General features: G+C 62.9%; 1 protein-coding gene across 2 annotated transcripts; it reads right to left on the bottom strand.

Annotated features, from left to right (window-relative positions):
• Window positions 1-1,692: 1,692 nt before the first annotated feature.
• Window positions 1,693-17,295, bottom strand: INSRR (insulin receptor related receptor). Of its 2 annotated transcripts, none has more exons than XM_086694638.1 (23): window positions 17,092-17,293; window positions 16,672-16,828; window positions 13,042-13,593; window positions 11,505-11,808; window positions 11,267-11,409; window positions 10,918-11,062; window positions 10,031-10,245; window positions 9,656-9,782; window positions 8,051-8,289; window positions 7,487-7,654; window positions 7,204-7,399; window positions 6,866-6,907; window positions 6,576-6,796; window positions 6,196-6,332; window positions 5,950-6,112; window positions 5,633-5,738; window positions 4,968-5,020; window positions 4,554-4,783; window positions 3,951-4,061; window positions 3,659-3,818; window positions 3,247-3,376; window positions 2,995-3,129; window positions 1,693-2,784 (listed from the first exon to the last, which is right to left on the bottom strand). In XM_086694638.1, the coding sequence occupies exons 2-23, from the start codon at window positions 16,754-16,756 to the stop codon at window positions 2,544-2,546; spliced, it is 3,903 nt and encodes a 1,300-aa protein (XP_086550764.1). In that variant the 5' UTR covers window positions 16,757-16,828; window positions 17,092-17,293; the 3' UTR covers window positions 1,693-2,543. The 2 variants fall into 2 exon arrangements, with proteins under 2 accessions (XP_086550764.1, XP_086550765.1); XM_086694639.1 differs by having other exon boundaries at window positions 2,659-2,780; window positions 17,092-17,295.
• Between the last annotated feature and the right edge of the window lie 495 nt (window positions 17,296-17,790).

The following is a 17,790-nucleotide window of genomic DNA, read 5'->3' on the forward strand; positions in this document are numbered from 1 at the left end:
CTCCTCCCCTCTCTCCCAGGCTGTGGTGGGAGCAACGAAGGCAGAGAGAATGACTCCTGGCCTGCTCCGTCCAAGAAGCCAAAGTGTTCAGGTGTCCTGCCTTCCCAGGAACCGAATGAGGGGACATCTCAGCTGGGGCTGCAATATCTACCGTGGGCCAAGATTCAGGGCACGGGCTGTATACCTCCTGGCTTTGGAGAAGGGCCAATACTCCTGAGTCAGGGTGATCCAATATCTAGGCCGCACTCAGAACCCCTGTCCCACGGCCCCTCAGGCCTCCTTTCCACAGCAAGGACACTAGAACTCTTAGCCTTGCAGCCCCTTGAGACCCCTACTTCTGTCAGGCATCAGGGGTAGCTGAGGACTTGATCGCAAGCTCCTGACCGTGCTCCCAGGGGCCTGCCAAGAGCCTCCCTCTGACCGTGCTCCCAGGGGCTCACCAAGAGCCAGCACCTGCTCATCTTTGGAAGTCGAGCACAGGCAGGGTTTTCCTGAAGCCCTCTTTGCATCAGCTTTCTAGCCCTTCCTTATGCCCCTCCACGTCCAGATGGCCAGCACTTCCGGGACAGGTGACATCCAGCACTGTGCAGGTTAGGGGTGCGGGCGGTGGGGGAAAGCTTGACCCCACTGCCGCCGTCCAGGCCCGTGCAAGCGCCGGTGTGGCTGTGTGCCCTGTGTAGGTGTGTGGGTCTCCCCTGGGGCTCCTGTGTGGCGTGCCCCCCCCCCCTTCTAGTCAGCGGGAGGCCGGTCAGAGACCAGGAACCCAGAGAACAACCTCCGGGGGTTCCATTCTCCGTAAACTGTGGTTCCACCAGCAACCATTAGGGGTCACTGTTGCATCAGCTACCATTGACAGGCAGGGGCAGGGCAGGGGTCCAGCGGGACAGGTGGTCCCGGCTGCCCACACTGCCCCTGCCAGCGGAGTGTAAGTGAGCTGTAACTGCTATGACGGAGATGGTCTCACACAGACTCGTGCCCACTCCACTCAGGCCTTAAGGAGCTGTGGTTTGCAGGGCACGAGGGCGCCAAGCAAGCTCAGAAGCGCAAACGTCCCCAGACTCTGGGTCCGTGGCAGCGCGTGGCAGCGCGGGAGCCATGGCCCCGAGCCCAGGGTGCGGGAGACGCTGGTACAGGATGCTAAAATGTCCTGAGCCGTGACCAGCCCCCTCTGCCTCCATCGTCTTCACCAAGGCTTTAAGTCGTTTATCTGCAGCTCTTCCTGGCATAAGAGCCTGGAAATGGACTCCCCTGTGCTCCTTCAACACGCCTGCAGGGCATCTCTGCTTGTGGGTAATCTAAGGGAGCCAGACACACAGACTCTGCTCGCGGTCCCTGCCCTGGCTGGGGGGCGGGAGGGGGGGGGACGTCCAGCACGGACCGGTCATCAGGGCCCCTCCCCCACCCCTGCATCTGTCCTCCGATGCCCGGGAGACGTCTGCCCGGTGGAAGCAGCGAGGGACGACCTAAAGATGAGGTGTGGGGGACGGTTGGTGAGGCTGGGAGCCCAGAGACAAAGCTTCCTTGCCAGGCTCAGCCACCTCTGGCTGCCCGAGCGGCGGACACGGCCATGACAACCCGGGCTGTTAGGTCCTCGTGGAGGTGGTGTTTGACAGCCCAGTATTTATCCTGTATCGCGGCCTCAGGGTCACCGTGTCAAGTCCCCAAGAAGGGAAGGAGGAAGTTCAGCCAGTGTTAAGACCACATAGATGGAGAGATAATGGGCTCTCCAGGGACCAGGGCACAAACAGACCTCAGCATTTATTGTGCCTCCTTCAGTCTTCCCCTGAGAGGCCGGGGGTTGGGGGGCAGGAGTGAGGGCAGGGAGGAAGCAAGGCTTGAAGGATCAAAGCCTTAATCATCCTAGGGCAGGGGGGAGGTTGAGGGGAAGGGGCTGGGAGAAGGGGTGAATCTGCACCAAGGGATGCCCCTGGGGAGGAGGGCGGAGGAGCACCAAACTTGGGGGGTCCTGGGTGTGGCGAAGGAGGGGAGTAAGTGAGGGCAGGCTACAGGCTAGGAACCTGCTCACCCAGGTCTCTGGGTTCTCCCCACGCCCCCTGATGCGTGGGGACGAGGGGAGGAGGGGGAACGTGGGGCTGAGAAGGGCATTCGTACGGACATCCCATCCCCCACCTCCACACGGGGACAGAGAGGGCTCCCGGCCTCATGCGGGTGCTCCTCTGGTTTTGAGTGTGTTGATAGTCCCAGAGGTCCACAGGACACCCCAAGCTGAGGCTGGGGGTCTCCGGACCCCACCTTCTGGGTGGGTGGGCCCCTCTCCCTAGGCTGGACTTCTTGTCCACTCTTCCTGCCGTGACCTTGCTGAGCTGCTCGTGGAGAAACTCAGACTCCTATGGGGAGTCTGCTCTGCCCCCTCTGCCCCTACCCAATCCTCCCTCTCCTGCTCCCTGGCCCAGCCTGGGCCGCCCCCATGACCCTTCTGAGCATGGGGTGGGGTGTGAATGTCTGCACACCTCAGGGCCTCAAAGGTCAGGACCCTTCCTCTCTGCCCGTGGGAGGCCCGTCACCCAGAGAATAGGGTGGCCTCAGTGCCCCGGGCCGCCCTTTTGGGGGCTGCAGTCTGAGGGAGCCCCTTCTGGGGTCGGTAGGGAGTCGGGCTCGGCCACGGGCAGTGGGGACACCCGGGCGCCCCGGCACTCTGGGCTGTAGTAGAAGGAAAAGAGGCGGAAGGAGGGCCGCAGCTCCCCCCGAATGCTGTCCAGGATGTGGGTGAAGGTGGGCCGCAGGCGTGGGTTCTGCTGCCAGCAGCGGCTCATCAGCTCCTGCCTGGGGAGGGGGGCAGCGTGAGAAGGCCAGCTGGTGCAAGGGGGGCGTAGGGGACTACATCGGGAGGGCCACGGGGGCGGAAATGGGGTCGTAGTGGGGACTCAGAATGGAAGGCTCAGAGCGGGGCACCGGTGGACCTACAGCATCAGAGGAGGCGGGGCCGCCGTCGCGGGGGCGGGGCAGGGCAGACGGTGGGCAGGGGGCACTCACAGCCGAAGGGGACAGCTCTCCAGCTCCTCCAGCACCCCACCATCCATGACAAACTTGAGCACCTGCTCGTTGGACAGGCCCTGGTAGGGCTGTTCAGCCAGAGTCGCGATCTCCCAGAGCACCACACCGAAGGACCTGGAGGGCACGCACGAGGGCCTGAGCCCAGCACCTTGCACGCCGCGCAGTGCACCTGGGCCCCTCCCCAGCCCCACCTGCACACCCCCTGAGCCCTCTGCTCCAGCCAGTCCCCACCAGACGTCCGAGTGGGTGGTGAAGATTCCGTCTTTGAGGGACTCGGGGGCCATCCAGCGCACGGGCAGCAGCCCCTTCCCACCCTTGCGGTAATAGTCTGTCTCATACACGTCTCGGGTCATCCCGAAGTCTGCAAAGTGAGGGTGGACAGGTGTGGGGCCGCGGAAGGCCACACCAGCCCCGGCCCTCTCCCCCTGCACAGCCCCCAAGAATCCTGGAATGCGGCGGCTCAAAGGACCTCAGAGATCATCCCACGCCAACCACCCCCTGGCCTTGGACGAGAAGCCTGAGATCCAGGGTGGGGGGAGTGGCTGTAGGGGCAGAGCTGGGGGCCAGGTCTGGATCTCCTGGTCTAGCTCAGGGAGGGTCACTCTGCTCCTCAGGCAGCCCCTACCCGCTGCACCCTGCGTACCCCCGATCTTGACGGTGAAGTCCTGGGACACCATGCAGTTTCGGGCCGCCAGGTCTCGGTGCACGAACTTGTTGGCGGCAAGGTAGGCCATGCCATCTGCGATCTCACCAGCCATCTGGATCATGTCTCCCAGTGCTGGCCGCGGGAGCCCAGGGTTGTTCTAGAGCCAAGACAGGGGGCTGGTGAAGAAGGAACCCGGAGGTTGGACTCCTGCCCAAGGATTCCCCCACAACTGTGCCCAAGTCAGTTCTAACTCTCCAGCCCCTTGGCCCAGGGTCTTTCTGGTCCCCACCTCTGCCTCAGGCCGCAAAGATCGAAGATGGCTCTTGAGGTCCCCACGGGTCATTAACTCCATGATGACCAGAGTTGGCTGGCCCTGAGACACCACGCCCAGGAGACGTACCTGGGACGGACAAAGAGCCTGGTTGCAGGTCCCCTCTCCTTGACCCACCTGGCCAAAGTACTGACCTGCTGTGACCACAACCTGACCCAGACACCAACCCTGACCCTAAACCCAACCATGACCACAGCCCTAATCCTGATCTAACAACGACCTTGACTCTAACCCACGAACTTGATCATAACTATCATTCCAATCTTCATGATTCACCCAACTCTGACCTTGGTCCCAATCATGATCCTAATGACACTGAGTATTGACCCCCAACCATGACTGATCCCAGCCCCAGCCATGATTCTGTCACGGTCTTCCCATGATCCGGTTTTGAGTCCAGCCCTACCCATGACCTTGACCTCAATTAGGATCTTCGCCACAGTCCCAACCCTGACCTTAATGGTGCCCTGACCTCATCCTTGACCCTCCCTATCCGTCTTACCATATGACTTTCAGCCCAATTATGACCCTACCCTGGCATTGTCCCTGATCCTCCCTTACCACATGGTGACACTTGAATGCCTTCATGACAGAGGCTTCCTTGAGGAACTCAATGCGTTCTCGTGGGCTGGCCAGCTCGTTCACCGTCTTCAGGGCCACGGGTGTGGACTCCTCTCCAGCCTCAAGTCCTTGTGCCAGTCCCTCGTATACCATCCCAAAGGAGCCCTGGCCCAGTTCCCGGATTATGGAGATCTGCTCCCGAGGCACCTCCCACTCATCGGGGATGTACACTGAGGGGAGGTGGGAGTCACGAGGCAAGAACACTGCTCTCTGCCACACCCCGCCCACCCCTCTCCTCTCTGAAAGGGCTCGGGTCCCAAGGCTGCTTTCTCTAAGAGGGTCTCCTGGAAGTGTGGCTGTCCTCCCCTCCTGTCTCCCTTTCCCACACACCTGTCCACCCACTCCAAGACCTACCAGCAGAGGCGCTGAAGTACTCCGGATTCACGGAGGCATACAGGGTGCTGTTTCTGCAAAGGGAGGTGAGGGGGTCAGGCTGGAAGTGTCCCCAGGAAGGAAGGAGCAATGTCAGAGGACAAAGAGGAGGGAAGTTACTGACCACACCCCCATCCCTGATCAAGGGTGACCTTGGGGATCCCTACGCACTTTCCAAGTCCCGGCATCTGGGCTGTGACAGGCTGGGAATGGGGAGTAGAGCAGCTCCTGCCTACTCTGGTGACCCTGTGACCCTTAGAGTCCAGCCAAGCAAAATCCTGCCTCCATTGCCCTCTTGTGTTCAGCCCCAGGGGCATCTGGCAACTGTTCCAGGGCACATGGTCAGGTCTCCTGTCTCTTCCCCTGCAGGCTGAGAATGTGATGGCCAACAGTCCCCGTGTGCCCAGACCGGGGAGTCCCAGGAGGTGGGACTTTCACTGGTAAGGTTGGGAAATTCACCAGTAAACTGAGGCCAGCAGTCACCCCCCTGAAATGCGTGTCTCCTCCATGCTGCCCTCAGGGGATGAGTTAGGGCTCTAGGGAGTCCTCTCCTGTCTCATTTACCGTCCTCTGACTGCACACTGACTTTGTGATGAGGGCTCAGGGAGAGAAGGGGGATGGGAAACGGTAGGACTGGTCGTCATCACCTCTTCCTGCCGTAGAAGAAACCGAGGGCAGCGAGAATGACAAGCAGCATGAGCCCCACGGGGGTGACGGTGAGGAGGACGTGCAGCCCCCCGGAGTCTTCCTCCTCTGGTGGTCAGAGGGCGGCAGATGGTAGGGTCAAAGATGGAGAAGTCAGAGCACAGGGGACGCTTCTCCTTTCACGAGGGGCAACAGGAGCAGGGGGAGGAATGCGGTGGAGTGGCTGTGACTTCCACAACCGGAGATGTGGCAGGGGCGGGGGGCGGGGGACCCAGGCGGGGCTGCTGGGAGTACAGTCTGGGGCAGAGGCTATGCCAACCTGGGCCAGGGATGTAGAAAGCGATACTCTCTGTCCAGGATCCGTTGCCAGCCAGTGAGGTTGCCCGAACTCTGGCAGAGTAGTTTCCAGGGGGCAGAAGGGCCAGGTGGACCCCCCCAGACTTGGCATACCGCAGGCGGGACACACACAGCACTGTGGCCTCCTGAGGACAACACAGAACAGCTGTCTGGGAAGAGAATGGAGGCAAAAACTGGGGCCGGGTGGGGGGTCCCCTGGGGTACCTACCTCTCCCAAGCGGCGGTACTTGATTTCGTACTTGAGGATGAGTCCGTTGGGGTCCGGGGGTTCAAGCCAGCGCAGGAGGACACTGCTTTTGCCGGCTGCCTCCCAGGCCACCTTCCCTGGGATGCCATCGGCTTCTCCTGTGGGAGAGGGCAGCAGGCAGTCCGGCCCCAAGTACTTCCTTTCACCTTCACGTTCAAACTCAAGGGGGCCACCCTGGGAGGTTTCAGGAAGCTCTAGGATATGCGGACTTGTGGACTAGGAAGCGTGAGCAGGCAGAGGCCCTGGTTACCGGGAGGTCGAACTCGCTAGTTGGCGCACTAATTGGGTAGAGTCCTTGGGGTCGGTGTGGGGGGTGGGTAGAGGTGTCGGGGGTCACCTACTGTGGGGCATGGTGCGCGCAAAGACGAAGGTGGCGGCGCTGCAGCCCACGGTGTGCGCCGCGTGGTTGCAGGCGTGGATGTCGATCCGATATTCCGTGAAGTGGCGAAGGCCACTCAGCACTGCTCGCTCCCGGGGCACTTTGTCCTCCTGGATCTCGAAATCCGAGCTGTTCCCCCCAAGCCGGAGGGCCCCGGCTGCCCGGCGGTGCCTCCCTGAGTCTCTGGGGAGTGCGCGAGTCAGAACCTCGGCGGCGGCCCGGGACCCCGCCCCTCAGTCCCGCCCCGCTCACCTGTGAGGGCTCTTATTGATGGACGTCACCTTCCAGGGGGATCTGGGGAGACCAGGGAGGGCGGGGTCGGCCCGGGGTCAGCCCCGCCCGCAGAGCGGCCCCACCCAGGCCCCTCCCCCGCCAGCCAGACCCGCCCCCGCGGCCCCGCCCACACCCCACCCAGCCAGACCCGCCCCCTCCGTGGCCCCGTCCCCCACGACTCCAGCCAGACCCACCCCTCCAGCCACACCCACCCAACCGCGGCCCCGCCCACACCCCTCCAGCCACACCCGCCCCTCCGCGGCCCGGCCCTTCAGGCCCTCGGGGTGTGGGGGGGGGGTTGGCGCGTCTCGCCGCACTTGGGGATTGTGATGGCGTTGTGCAGAAAGTTTTCGAACTTCTTCTGGAACGAGGCCTCTTGCGCCTCCAGCGGCGGCAGGACCTGCCCCGGAGGTGGGTGCTGGCAAGGGCAGCAGCCGGGCTCCGTCTCCGCTTGGAGTTCCGCGTCCTCGCGGTCGAATCGCGGGTCGCTGTTGCTGGTGGGCAGCCGCAAGCCTGGCGCGACGCAGGGAAAGGCAGTTAGACGCACGGCGCCCCGGCCCGCGTCCCAACCCCTCCGGCCCGCGCCGCTGCCCTGCGCACCGCGGTGGCAGTAGTCGTTCAGGTAGAGGTCGCCGTCCTCCGCCAGACGCTGCCACAGCACCAGGTAGTAGGTGATGTTCCCGTTGCGCTGAGTCGGTGGCTTCCAGCGCACCAGCAGGTGGGACGAGGAATTGGACGTGGAGATGACATCCTGGGGCACCGTGGGCGCTGGGGACGTAAGTAGGGTACAGCTGAGGGGCCGCGGATCCCCCTTTCAAATACTGTCTGGTAAGGGGCCCCTCTCTGGGGTCCAAGCCCCTCTCTTTCTCCCAAGGAATCAGTGACCCGCAAACTCCCTTTCCTGGCACTCAGAATCCAGGGCGCCCCGTCCCTCGAAGGCCTTTGAACTGGCTCAAATGTTCCCCCTGCGCTCTCTCCCACCCACAGCCTCCCTAGGACCCAGACGGATGCCCCCTATTCTTTCTAGGACTCTAACATCTGGCTTCCCAGTCTCTAGGGGCCAGGTGTTCAGTGACCCAGCTTCTCTATGTCTGGTGCCTGGGTTCCCTCATTCTCCTTCCGACTCAGGCACCTAGCTCCCACCCCCTTGGAAGTCCAGCCTACCCGCAGGCAGGGTTCGGAGGTAGACGATGGGGCTCTGGGCTCCTTGGTGGGGGCTGTCCTCAGCAGTGGTCAGTGTGATGGCCCGCACAAACACTGCGTACTGGGTCCAGGGCTTGAGGGGGGATAGAGTCACCCCTGGCTCCTGGGTGCGGCTTAAGGGCAGCTCCACATCCAGCAGGTTCCAGCTCTGGGTCCCACAGGCATCTGGACCTATGTGCTCCGTGGCGTTCTGGAAGGGGCTGAACATCCCGACCCCCGGAACTGAGGGGTGGCTCAGCCCCACCCCAGTTTTTAGCACCCCCTCCTCTCTGAACCACCTGAAGACTGTCGTTACCATTCTTCCAGTAGGCGTGAAGGCACCCTGCTCTTTGGGGGCACTCACTGAGTGGGTCTGCTCAGAGCTGGGATTGGGCCAGGAGTCACAGCCTGTCTCTGAGTGAGCACAGCCACAGCCATGCTGCAAGGCAGTGATGGTAGGGGAGCTTCGTGAAGGACTTCTAAGATTCTCTATCTTTTGAGCCCAGAGGCAGCTGGGTACGGTTGTGTAGATTGTGAACTATACAAGCCAGGCAGGGGGTGCCGGTACATTGCAGCCCATGTTAGTGCTCCCCAAGGTGTGGTCTATGGATCAGAAGATTCAGCATTATCTGGGAGCCTGTTAGAAATGCAGATTCATGGGCCCTACCCAGGACTAAGTGAATCAGAACTTGTGTGTGTGCGCGCGTGGGGGGGGGGGGGTAGGGCCCAGGAATCTGTATTTACCAGTCTTCAGCTCCCCGTGCTAGAGACCTTCACCTACCACTGGGACAGGCCACCCACCATTGACTCCCCACCCCCTTCCCCCCAGCCAGGTCCTGTGCTAGTGGGAAGGTTAAGGCCTCTCGGATTTTAGTTCCCAAGAAGGACTTCCAAGCGAGGTGGTTCCCATCCTCTGTCTCCCTCCCATAGACGGGGAGTTCTCCTCACTGCTGCCCTCCCAGACTGCCCTCCCAGACCCACCTCTCTCTTCTAAGAATTTTAGTTTTGATTCCTAGCCATGCTTTTGGAGAAATCCTTCCTGTGGTCTAACCACTGGCCCTCCTGAGCTGGTCAGTACACTCTCTTGGAGGAAAAGAGCAGCCTGTCCTTGGCTGTCCCTGCTCCCTCCCTTCCTCTGGCTTTAATGAAATGCTGGCAAAGCTACGCATAAAACTGGCCAAATTAGTGGGTACTCCCCAAACCGCTGCTGGGGCAGGAGCATGTGGTCAGTACAGAACATTAGCATAGTGAATTGAAGTTTAAGTATCCAAGCCTTCTCAGCGGGGCTCCTGTCCTGGTCTCTCGGAAGTCCTGACTGTCCTCTCCAGTTCACTGGTGAGGCGAAACTGAGGCACGGAGGGATGAATAAAGTGAGGGGAGAGCCAGACGTGGGCACTGCAAGCGAGTGCGACGTGGGGGTCTTGGCCCCTGGGTTCTCTACAGGCCCCCCCCCCCCCCCCCCCCCCCCGGAAAGCGCTCTGCCCTCACCTGACCGCTTTCGCGAAGGAATCGGCCCTGTCCGGGCCTGGCCCCGCCCACTCCAGCGCGGGCCCCGCCCCTCGCCCTGGCCCCGCCCCTGGCACTCACGACTCCTTGTAGTACACGATGAAGCTGAGCAGGTCCCGAGCCTCCAGCGGCTCGTAGCGCTCCCAGCGCAGCAGGATGCTGTCCGCCTGCGTCACGTTGGACACGAAGCGCAGGGTGCGAGTCTGGCCTGGGCGGGGCGGGGGGGCCAACACCTGCTCTCAGCCGCGTTCGTCTCTGCCCGAGCCACCTACTAACGAGCCCCCACCCTGACCGCGCGGCACCCCCTCCCCCCACGCGGCCTCCGAAGCGGACGTAACTAAGGGTCCCGGTCAAGCGCCCCCTGCCTCCCGGGTGCGTGTCTGGTGTGTTTCAGCGCGCGCGCGCCTGGGCTTTGCGCGGGTCGTGTCTCCCCGGGGTTGGGGTGTCGGGCCTCACAGGCAGCGCGGTCTCCGTTGGTGCGGGGGTTGATCTCGGCCTTGTTTTGGCGTCCCCGCGTGCCGGTCACCTCCTCCAATCGGTAGATGTGCTCCAAGCAGAGGCGCGGGTTGAAGGCGAAGTAAATCTTGCCCACGGGAATGGCGAGCCCCGCAGCCACCCAGGACCCCAGCTGCTGTAGGTTCTGGTTGTCCAGCACGTACAGAGTGTAGTTCCTGGGGGAGGCCAGGGGACCTTGCTCTGCACGAGAGGTGGGGGCAAGGGGGGGAGGGGGGGTGCCTTATGGGTTCCTCCTGGAGGGGCTGTCCCTGCCGGGGGCACAGGGGAGAAGGGGCACTCAGCCTGGGGCTCTGCCTCTCCAGCTGCAGTGTGGGTACCCCTGGGGGGTCCGTGGCTGTTCCAGGGAGACATGAAAAACCGCTTGGTGGGACGGTAATTTAGAACATTCTCTGTACGTTGACAAATCCTGGCTACCTTACAGGTAGGCCTTGACTGGTCGGTGGTAGGGATGGGTTCAAACCGAGGCAGTCTTGCTCTGCAGCTGAGAGCATCGGATAACAATGATAGCCAACCTACGTAGAGTTTACGTATAGTGTCGCTATAATTTACATAGTACGTACTGTGTCCTAGGCACTGTTGTGTTTCATACATAACAATGTAAGTCGTATTCACCACAGCCCTAAGAAATAAGTAGTGTTCTATTAACCCCATTTTACAGAGAAGAAAAATTGAGGCCCAGGGGAGTTAAGTAACCTAGCCGGTGTCACACAGATAGTCCGAGGCAGAGCTGGTTCCGGAGCCCATGCTCTTTGCCGCTGCTTTGGGAGGGTTAGGGACACGGAGGTGTGACAGAGGGATCAGGTCAGAGGCTGTTTCTGACCCCTTACCCATCCACCATGGCGTCTCCCCGGATTAGTTTGAGGTTCTTGAAAAAGCCCAGGGACACGAGGGCGAAGGAGTGCTTGATTTTGAGGAAGCCGGTGATGGTCTCTATCAGCCCTAGGCTGTGCTGCAGCTCCAGCTCTAGGTTGTCTGGAAATGGGGAAGACAGGGCAGAGCAGGGCGGGAGGTGACAGGTCTGCATGGGGTGGGGGAGCGGGGCGCGTTGCCGGATGGGGGCGCAAGCAGGGGGCCCCTCAGGACCGGGACCCGGGGTGGTGGACAGTGGTGCCTTAGCTGGGTCCCTGTAAGGGGGCACGGCCGGGAGGAGAGGTGTGGCCTGGGGAAGGTACTAACAGCCCTGGCGAAGATTGACGATGAGGCTCCCCTCCACGTGGGTGCAGCCCACCAGATCCTGTGCGGCCTGGATGGAGTCGATGGTCTTGGTGCCCACCTTGCACTCTTTGGGGCACAGCCCCTCACACTTGCGGCAGAATATGCTGGCAGGGGCAAGTGGAGGGTGCGGAATGAGCCCTGGACCAGCGTGGACCTCCTCACCGACCCGAGAGTGCCCCCCACCACCGCCTGCACTCACCTGCTGCCATTGCGCGTGAAGCCTGGAGGGCACTGGGCCAGGCAGCGGCCCTGGTGGATGCCGAAGGTGGAGGCGCGGCCGGGCACAGAGCGCAGGCGGGCACAGTGCTCCGCCGTGACGCAGCGCCAGGACTCGTGCTGGTAGGTGCCTGGGGGGCAGGCCCGGTGGCAGGCGCCCTGGAAATAGAGGTGACGACAAGCGACGCAGGCACGCGGGTCTTCCGGCCGGCTGCAGCCCCCCAGGCATTCGACGTGGCAGCACTCACCCCCAGCGGTGCAGGCCAGCCCATGGGGACAGGGACACACTGCGGACAGAGGGCCGTGTCGGGCCTGGCCCCTGCCCCCTTGGTTCTGGTGCCACCCCTCCCCCTGGGATAACACTCTTCATCCGCACCCAAATTCCTCCCATTCAGATGGCACGGGGTTGCTGGCTCTCTTTTCCTCAGGTGGGTTCTGAGGACAAGGACCACGGTCCCTCTGTGTGGCTCCCCACCTCCCACGGCGCCTGGCCAGGGACATCGGAACTCAGGGCAGAGCCGTGACCTCGTCCACCACGGCTGCTTCTGCCCCGCCTGCTGCCCTGTCTGGGCCTGGTGCTCAGATCATCACTGGGCCTGGTGCCAGGGGGAGCCTGCCAGCTTCTCCCGGGCACCGAGGCCCGGGGCCAGGGGGCCTGGGAGTGTGTGCGAGGTGGGGCCGCCACGGGCCGTTTCGCCCGTGCCCTGCCCACACCTCCTCCCCCCTCCCCAGCTCTCTGCCCTGGGCGGGAGGCGGCTCCAAGCAGCGGCGGGTGGGTTTGGGGCTGGGGGCCCAAGGCTTGTGAACTGTGCGTGGTGGCAGCTCGCTGTCTGTGGGAGCGGGGCGTGCGGGGGTCAGTCAGGGCGTGTTGACACTGTACACGACAGAGGATGTGAAGCAGCCGTGTTTACAGCCAACACGGAGGCACCGGGGAGCTGGGGCCCGGCAGATACAGCAGGGATCTGGTTACTCTTCTGCCCTGAAGCAGAGGCTTTGGGCTGAGGGAGCTGACCTCCTTGTGGCCGGGGACCCCAGATCTGCTCCGAGCCTCTGAACGGTCCTCCTTTCCTCCCCCGTGAACTCCGCCTCCTCCCCCCATCATCCCTCCTTATTTCACTTCCCTGCTTCGCTCCACTCCCTTCCCTCCTTCCGTTTTTCTCTCCCTGCACCTGACTTGCTAGACTGGATCCCACCTGACAGCCTGCCTTGTGCCTCCCGCCCGTGCTGCAGCCACTTTTATCGGGACAGAGAACACCCGCCATGGCCCAGGCGCTGCCCTAAGCCTCGTGGAATAGCTCACGTAAGCCACCTCGGTTACCTAACTGTTCCGAGCCTCAGTTTCCTCATCTGCAAACTGGGAATAACAAAGACGGCCTGCCTCACAGGACGGGTGAGAATGAAGGGGGTCCGTGCCGGCCGAGCGAGGACGCGCGCCGTCCTGTGGCCACCGGCCCGCCTGCCCCCACCCTTCCGGTGCCCCCCCCCCCCGCCGCCCCGTCGTGTTCTGGGCCGGCGCCCACCTCGCTGGCAGTGGCTGGAGGTCCAGCATCTGTAGTCGGTGTGCCCGCCGAAGGTGGTCCTGGCGCAGGGCTCGCCGCTGGCGCCCAGCACGCCGGGACACACGTCGGCGCACTCCTCGCCCAGCTTGTTGCCCACGATGTGGTTGGCCCCGGGGGCCGGCTGCAGCAGGCCCCAGTCAATGGTGGACAGGTGGCAGAGCTCCTGGTTCTTCTCGACGCGCACGGCCCCCCGCAGCACGGCCCCCAGCGCCGGCAGCCCCACGTCCCGCAGGTGCGGCATCTCGTAGACGACCAGCGCATAGCCCAGGAAGAGGCGGGCCCCGCGGACCACCGCCAGGTTGGGGAAGAGGTCCCGCAGGCTCTCCAGGCCGTAGACACGGAAGAGGAGCAGGTAGTCCGTGACCTGCGTGAGGCGCGGGAAGCTGAGGCCGCGGAAGTCCTCGCCCGTGGCCGTGAACATGAGCAGGATCTGCAGGTGGCCCTCCACCACGCTGCAGTCCTGCAGCCGGCGCAGTTCTGCCACCTCCGAGCGGATATCCAGGCTGGGGCACACTGCGGGCACAGGCGGCAGGCGGTCGGCAGGGGACTGAGCTCCCCGTCCCGCCCTGGGGGACCCTCTGGGAGCGGGACATGGCGTGGGAGCAGGGCTCCGCCGTGGCGGTGGGGCGGCCTCCTCCCGGGGCCTCACAGGCCTCATGGCGGCTTGAAGGACGGGCACCTGACGGGTCAACGTGGGCCAGAGTGAGCTCCTCCCTCCCCAACCTGCTTCATTCCTGCGGTGACGGTGAAGAGTCCTTCCCTCCCCCCCCCCCCCCCCGCCCCTGCCCCCAGAGCCTGTGGGCTCCACCTTTAAATGACAGCACATCCAATGCTCAGTCACCGCCTCCGCTGCTGGGCACTGTGCCCTTCTCCTGGATTGACAGCGGTGGCCTCCCAGATGGCCCCCCACCTCCGCCCGCGTCCCCTCCCGGTCTCTTCACTCTATAGCCAAAGGGATCGTCTCAAAACAACTGGGGTGACCTTCCTGCGCTGCTCACAACCCCCCGGCAGCCTGCATCTGATTAAACGCTCAAGTCCTTACGGGGCTTGCAAGGCCTCTGCCGCCTCTCTGACTTCACCCCCTTTGCCTCTCTTCCTCAGCCGCACTGACTTTGTTTTGCTGGTTTTTCAAACAAGCCAGCCAAGCTTCTGCTCTGAGGTCTTTGCACATTCTGTTCCCTCTGGCTAGAGCGCTGTTCCCTGTATGCGGTCCTTCACCTTCTTTAAGTCTCTGCTCAGATGTCACCTCCTCAATGAGGACTTCTCTGACCATCCGTTTAAACACTCCCTACCCCCCTTCCTACTTAACTTTTCTCCTTACATCTTAACGTTGGCTAATGTCTGAGTTACTTATTTTGTTTACGGTAAGCTCCGGAAGGGCAGGGATCTTTGTGTAGTTCATTGCTGTATCCTTGGTGCTTGGCACAAAACTGGTGCTCAGCAAGTATGTGATGAATGAATGGATTCTGTGACTGGGATGCAAAGCCTCACACCTCCCGCTTCCCTCCCAGGCCTAAGGGAGCCGGATGTCTGGTCCCCGCACCGGTTTACTCTCGAAGGGACGTCCGTGGCTCCCCACTGCCGAAAGTTCAAATGAAAATTCTTCGGCCTGATATCCAGGGGGCTGATAAACGGGTCCTCGCTAATGTCTCCAAGCCTCAGGAGGGTTCCCGGGCCTGGCCACACACCCAGCTCTTGTCCTGCGAACCTCGGGTCGAGCCCGTCCGTCCCCGATCCTCTGACCTGAGTTAGTCACTTCCCCCTTCGGGCTGGCCAGTTCTGGCTCTAGCACCCACCGGAACACCGGGGGCCTCACCCCACAACTGTTGTCCACGTTTTTGTCACCTCTCCAAGGACGGGATCTCCCGAGGGTGGCCCTTGTTAGTCGGCACCGAGTCCGCGGTGCTCAGCTCAGGGCTGCGTCCACCGGGCACTCAGGGGCCATGGTTTGAACTGGTGGACATCTGGTTCCCAGATCCACTCCTCCCCCGGGGACCGGGGTGTGCCTGGCTTCTTCAGACCCACTTTCCTTCCTCTCCCCAAGGCACCTGAGACGGCCCCCTGACTGGGCTGGATGCCTGGCCCGTGCACTCTCATTTGCTCCAGAGGATACCTTCCAGGCTGGAGGATTCGAGTCTATTCTTCGGCTCGCCAGTCATGTCCTGCTAGGCTCTCTGGATCCTGCTCCCCACTTCCTGCCTGGCTCTCGGCAGCACCGCACCCCCACACAGACCCCCGCACCCCCACACAGACCCAGGCCCAGCTCCTGGTAGCGGGCAGGCAAGGTTGGCTCCCTGAGGCTTGCATCACACCTTCTTCCTGTTGTCATTAATGGTCCCTGTGCTTGGCTCTGCACAGCTGCTGTGTGTGTGTGTGTGTGTGTGTGTGTGTGTGTGTGTGTGTGTATGTGTTCACATGCACAAAAAGAGGGAGAGAATGAGAAAACACTTCTAGCCCCTCCAGGCAAAGGCCAATCAGGCTCTCCAAGGCGCCCACATGCCACTTCTCATCATGCCCCGGCCTCTCTAGGGCTCCCCTGATGGGAGTCATTTGGAAAAACAAATCTACGACCTTCACAGATTAACCCCTGCCTGCCTGCCCTCAGGACCTGGCTCTGCGCAGAGCTGTGCTGGGAAGAGGACATCTGGGTCCCCTGATCAAACAACCAAACACCACGCCCCACCCCCTCCCAGGGACGTGCTCCCCTCCTGACAACCGGGCTCACGGCTGGCATCTGTGTGCCCTGTCCTGGCCCGGCAGTGGGGGAGGGGCTGTCCCTCGCCTGCAGTGCCTTCCCCACCAGCACTCTTCAGGGGACCCCCGACCCCAACCCTTTGCAGCTCCCCTGTGTCTCTGTAGGAAAGGGAGACTCTGACCTCCTCCTGGAAGCCTCCCATCTGAGGGCACCACGGGGCCCCTCGGGGGGGGGGGCACGGAGCAGTGGACCCGCCACCCCCAGCTGCCTCGGTCTGGAAGGGAACGGTGGGACCGGGGAAGGGCGCACTCTTAATCCTTCCCGCTTTTGAACGTCGCACATTCAGTGTCTTTTCCTCCCCTGCTAGGCTCCCCACACCCGCATGGGCCCTCTTGGTCTATGCGGTCCTCCCCTCCCCAGCTCTGCACACAGGAAGGGTCTGGCCTGGGCCCAGTGGATTGGCCCTAAGTGTGGGGGACATGGGACAAGGCCCTGGGACAAGCGCTCAGGGCCCCAGTCCAGCTTTCCCTCTCAATTCTCTGAACCTCAAGTTTCCTGCCTGCACGGTGGATTCATTACTTCATGGTGCCTAGTTCTCAGCTACCCATCCCTCCCTGCACCCGAGAAACGACCCCTGAGAATCTCCTCCTCATGCTGTTCTCTGGGAATGCACGATGGAGGAGATCTCTTTCATCTCTCTGTTTCTCACATCGCAGGGGGCTGAGGGGGAAACACGGTTACGTGGGGGAACTAACTGCTCTTCCTGGTGGGAAGTCCTGAGAGCCGCCCCCCCCCCATCTTCATGCCCTAGGTAAACAGATGTTTGGCCTCCCAGCTGGCTGGGGGGTGTGGGAGGGGGGAGATGGGGCTCCAGGAGGCAGCGCTGGGGGACTCACCCTCTAGTGTGTCCAGGCCGAATCCCAAGGAGAGATGGATCGCAAGCAGGCATGCGACCCCCGGGCACAGGCTGGGCGCTGCCATCGTCCCAGGCCTGCCTCGTGCCCACTCCTGGCTTCTGCAGCTGGCTCAGGGAGGAGCAGGGTCTGGCAGGACCTAAGGGACACAGAGATGCAGGCTTCAGAGGGGAGGGGACGGTGGGGGGGGAGGGTGGGGGGGAATCTCAGAGGGAAAAAGGGAATGAGAGCCACAGAGACACAAAGACAGTGACAGGCAGCTGGAGACAGACTCGGTCTGAACCCAGAGGCAGAATGATGAGGGCAGAGATGCAGAAAGCAGCAGAGGAGGCTCAGAGAGGCCTCGGACAGGGAGAGTCAGGCAGGGTGCAGAGCAAAAGGCAGTCCGCGAGGCCTGCCAACCCGGAGCCGGCGCGGCGAGGAGGCCCGGGAAGCCCGCTCACGAGCGCGGCGCGGACTCGCCCGGGAGAAAAGTCCGGAACCCCGCTGGGCGTCTGGGCGGCTGGGCGCCGAGCGAGCGTCGGGGGGCCGCACGGGGCCGCGGTATCACCGGGCGCTTCGGGGCCGCGCCCAGCTCCCGCCCTCCGCGCCCCGGGGCGCAACGGATTGGCTTGCTGGGACCTCCGGGCTCTCTCCGCCCTTCCCGCCAAGCCAAAATATTTAGCCTGACAACTGAGGGGGGACAGGTCTGTTGGGGAAATAAGGCCAAATACAGGGGGATGGTAGGAACGAGCTCGCCCATCGCCCCTGCGGACTCACTCACGTGGGGCCGCGTGTGCCGGCTGGAGTTGGGGTGGGGGGCGGGGGTAAGTTCTGCCGCCCTGACACCTGCTGGGCGACTTCTGGCGGGCCACGACCCGGCCGGCCGGGCGAGCCTGCTGGAACCTGGCGGGAACGCGAACCGTGTGCTGAACATTCAAGCTGTTCGCCTCTCCGAGGCCCTCGCCGCCCCCTGGGGGGCCGCCGCCTCCGCTTTCGCGCGAGGATCCGTCCCAGCCAAGTCCCTCGGTTCCGACCCAGATCCTGGGGGCCCACCTCTGTCCGGTCGCCTTCCCAAAGCGGGCCGCCGGTCGGTCGGTCGGTCGGTCTGTCCCCGTCCCG

This window comes from Puma concolor, chromosome E4, assembly GCF_028749965.1.
Source record: "Puma concolor isolate L17-30 chromosome E4, mPumCon1.1.hap2, whole genome shotgun sequence".
Classification (NCBI taxonomy): Eukaryota; Metazoa; Chordata; class Mammalia; order Carnivora; family Felidae; genus Puma; species Puma concolor.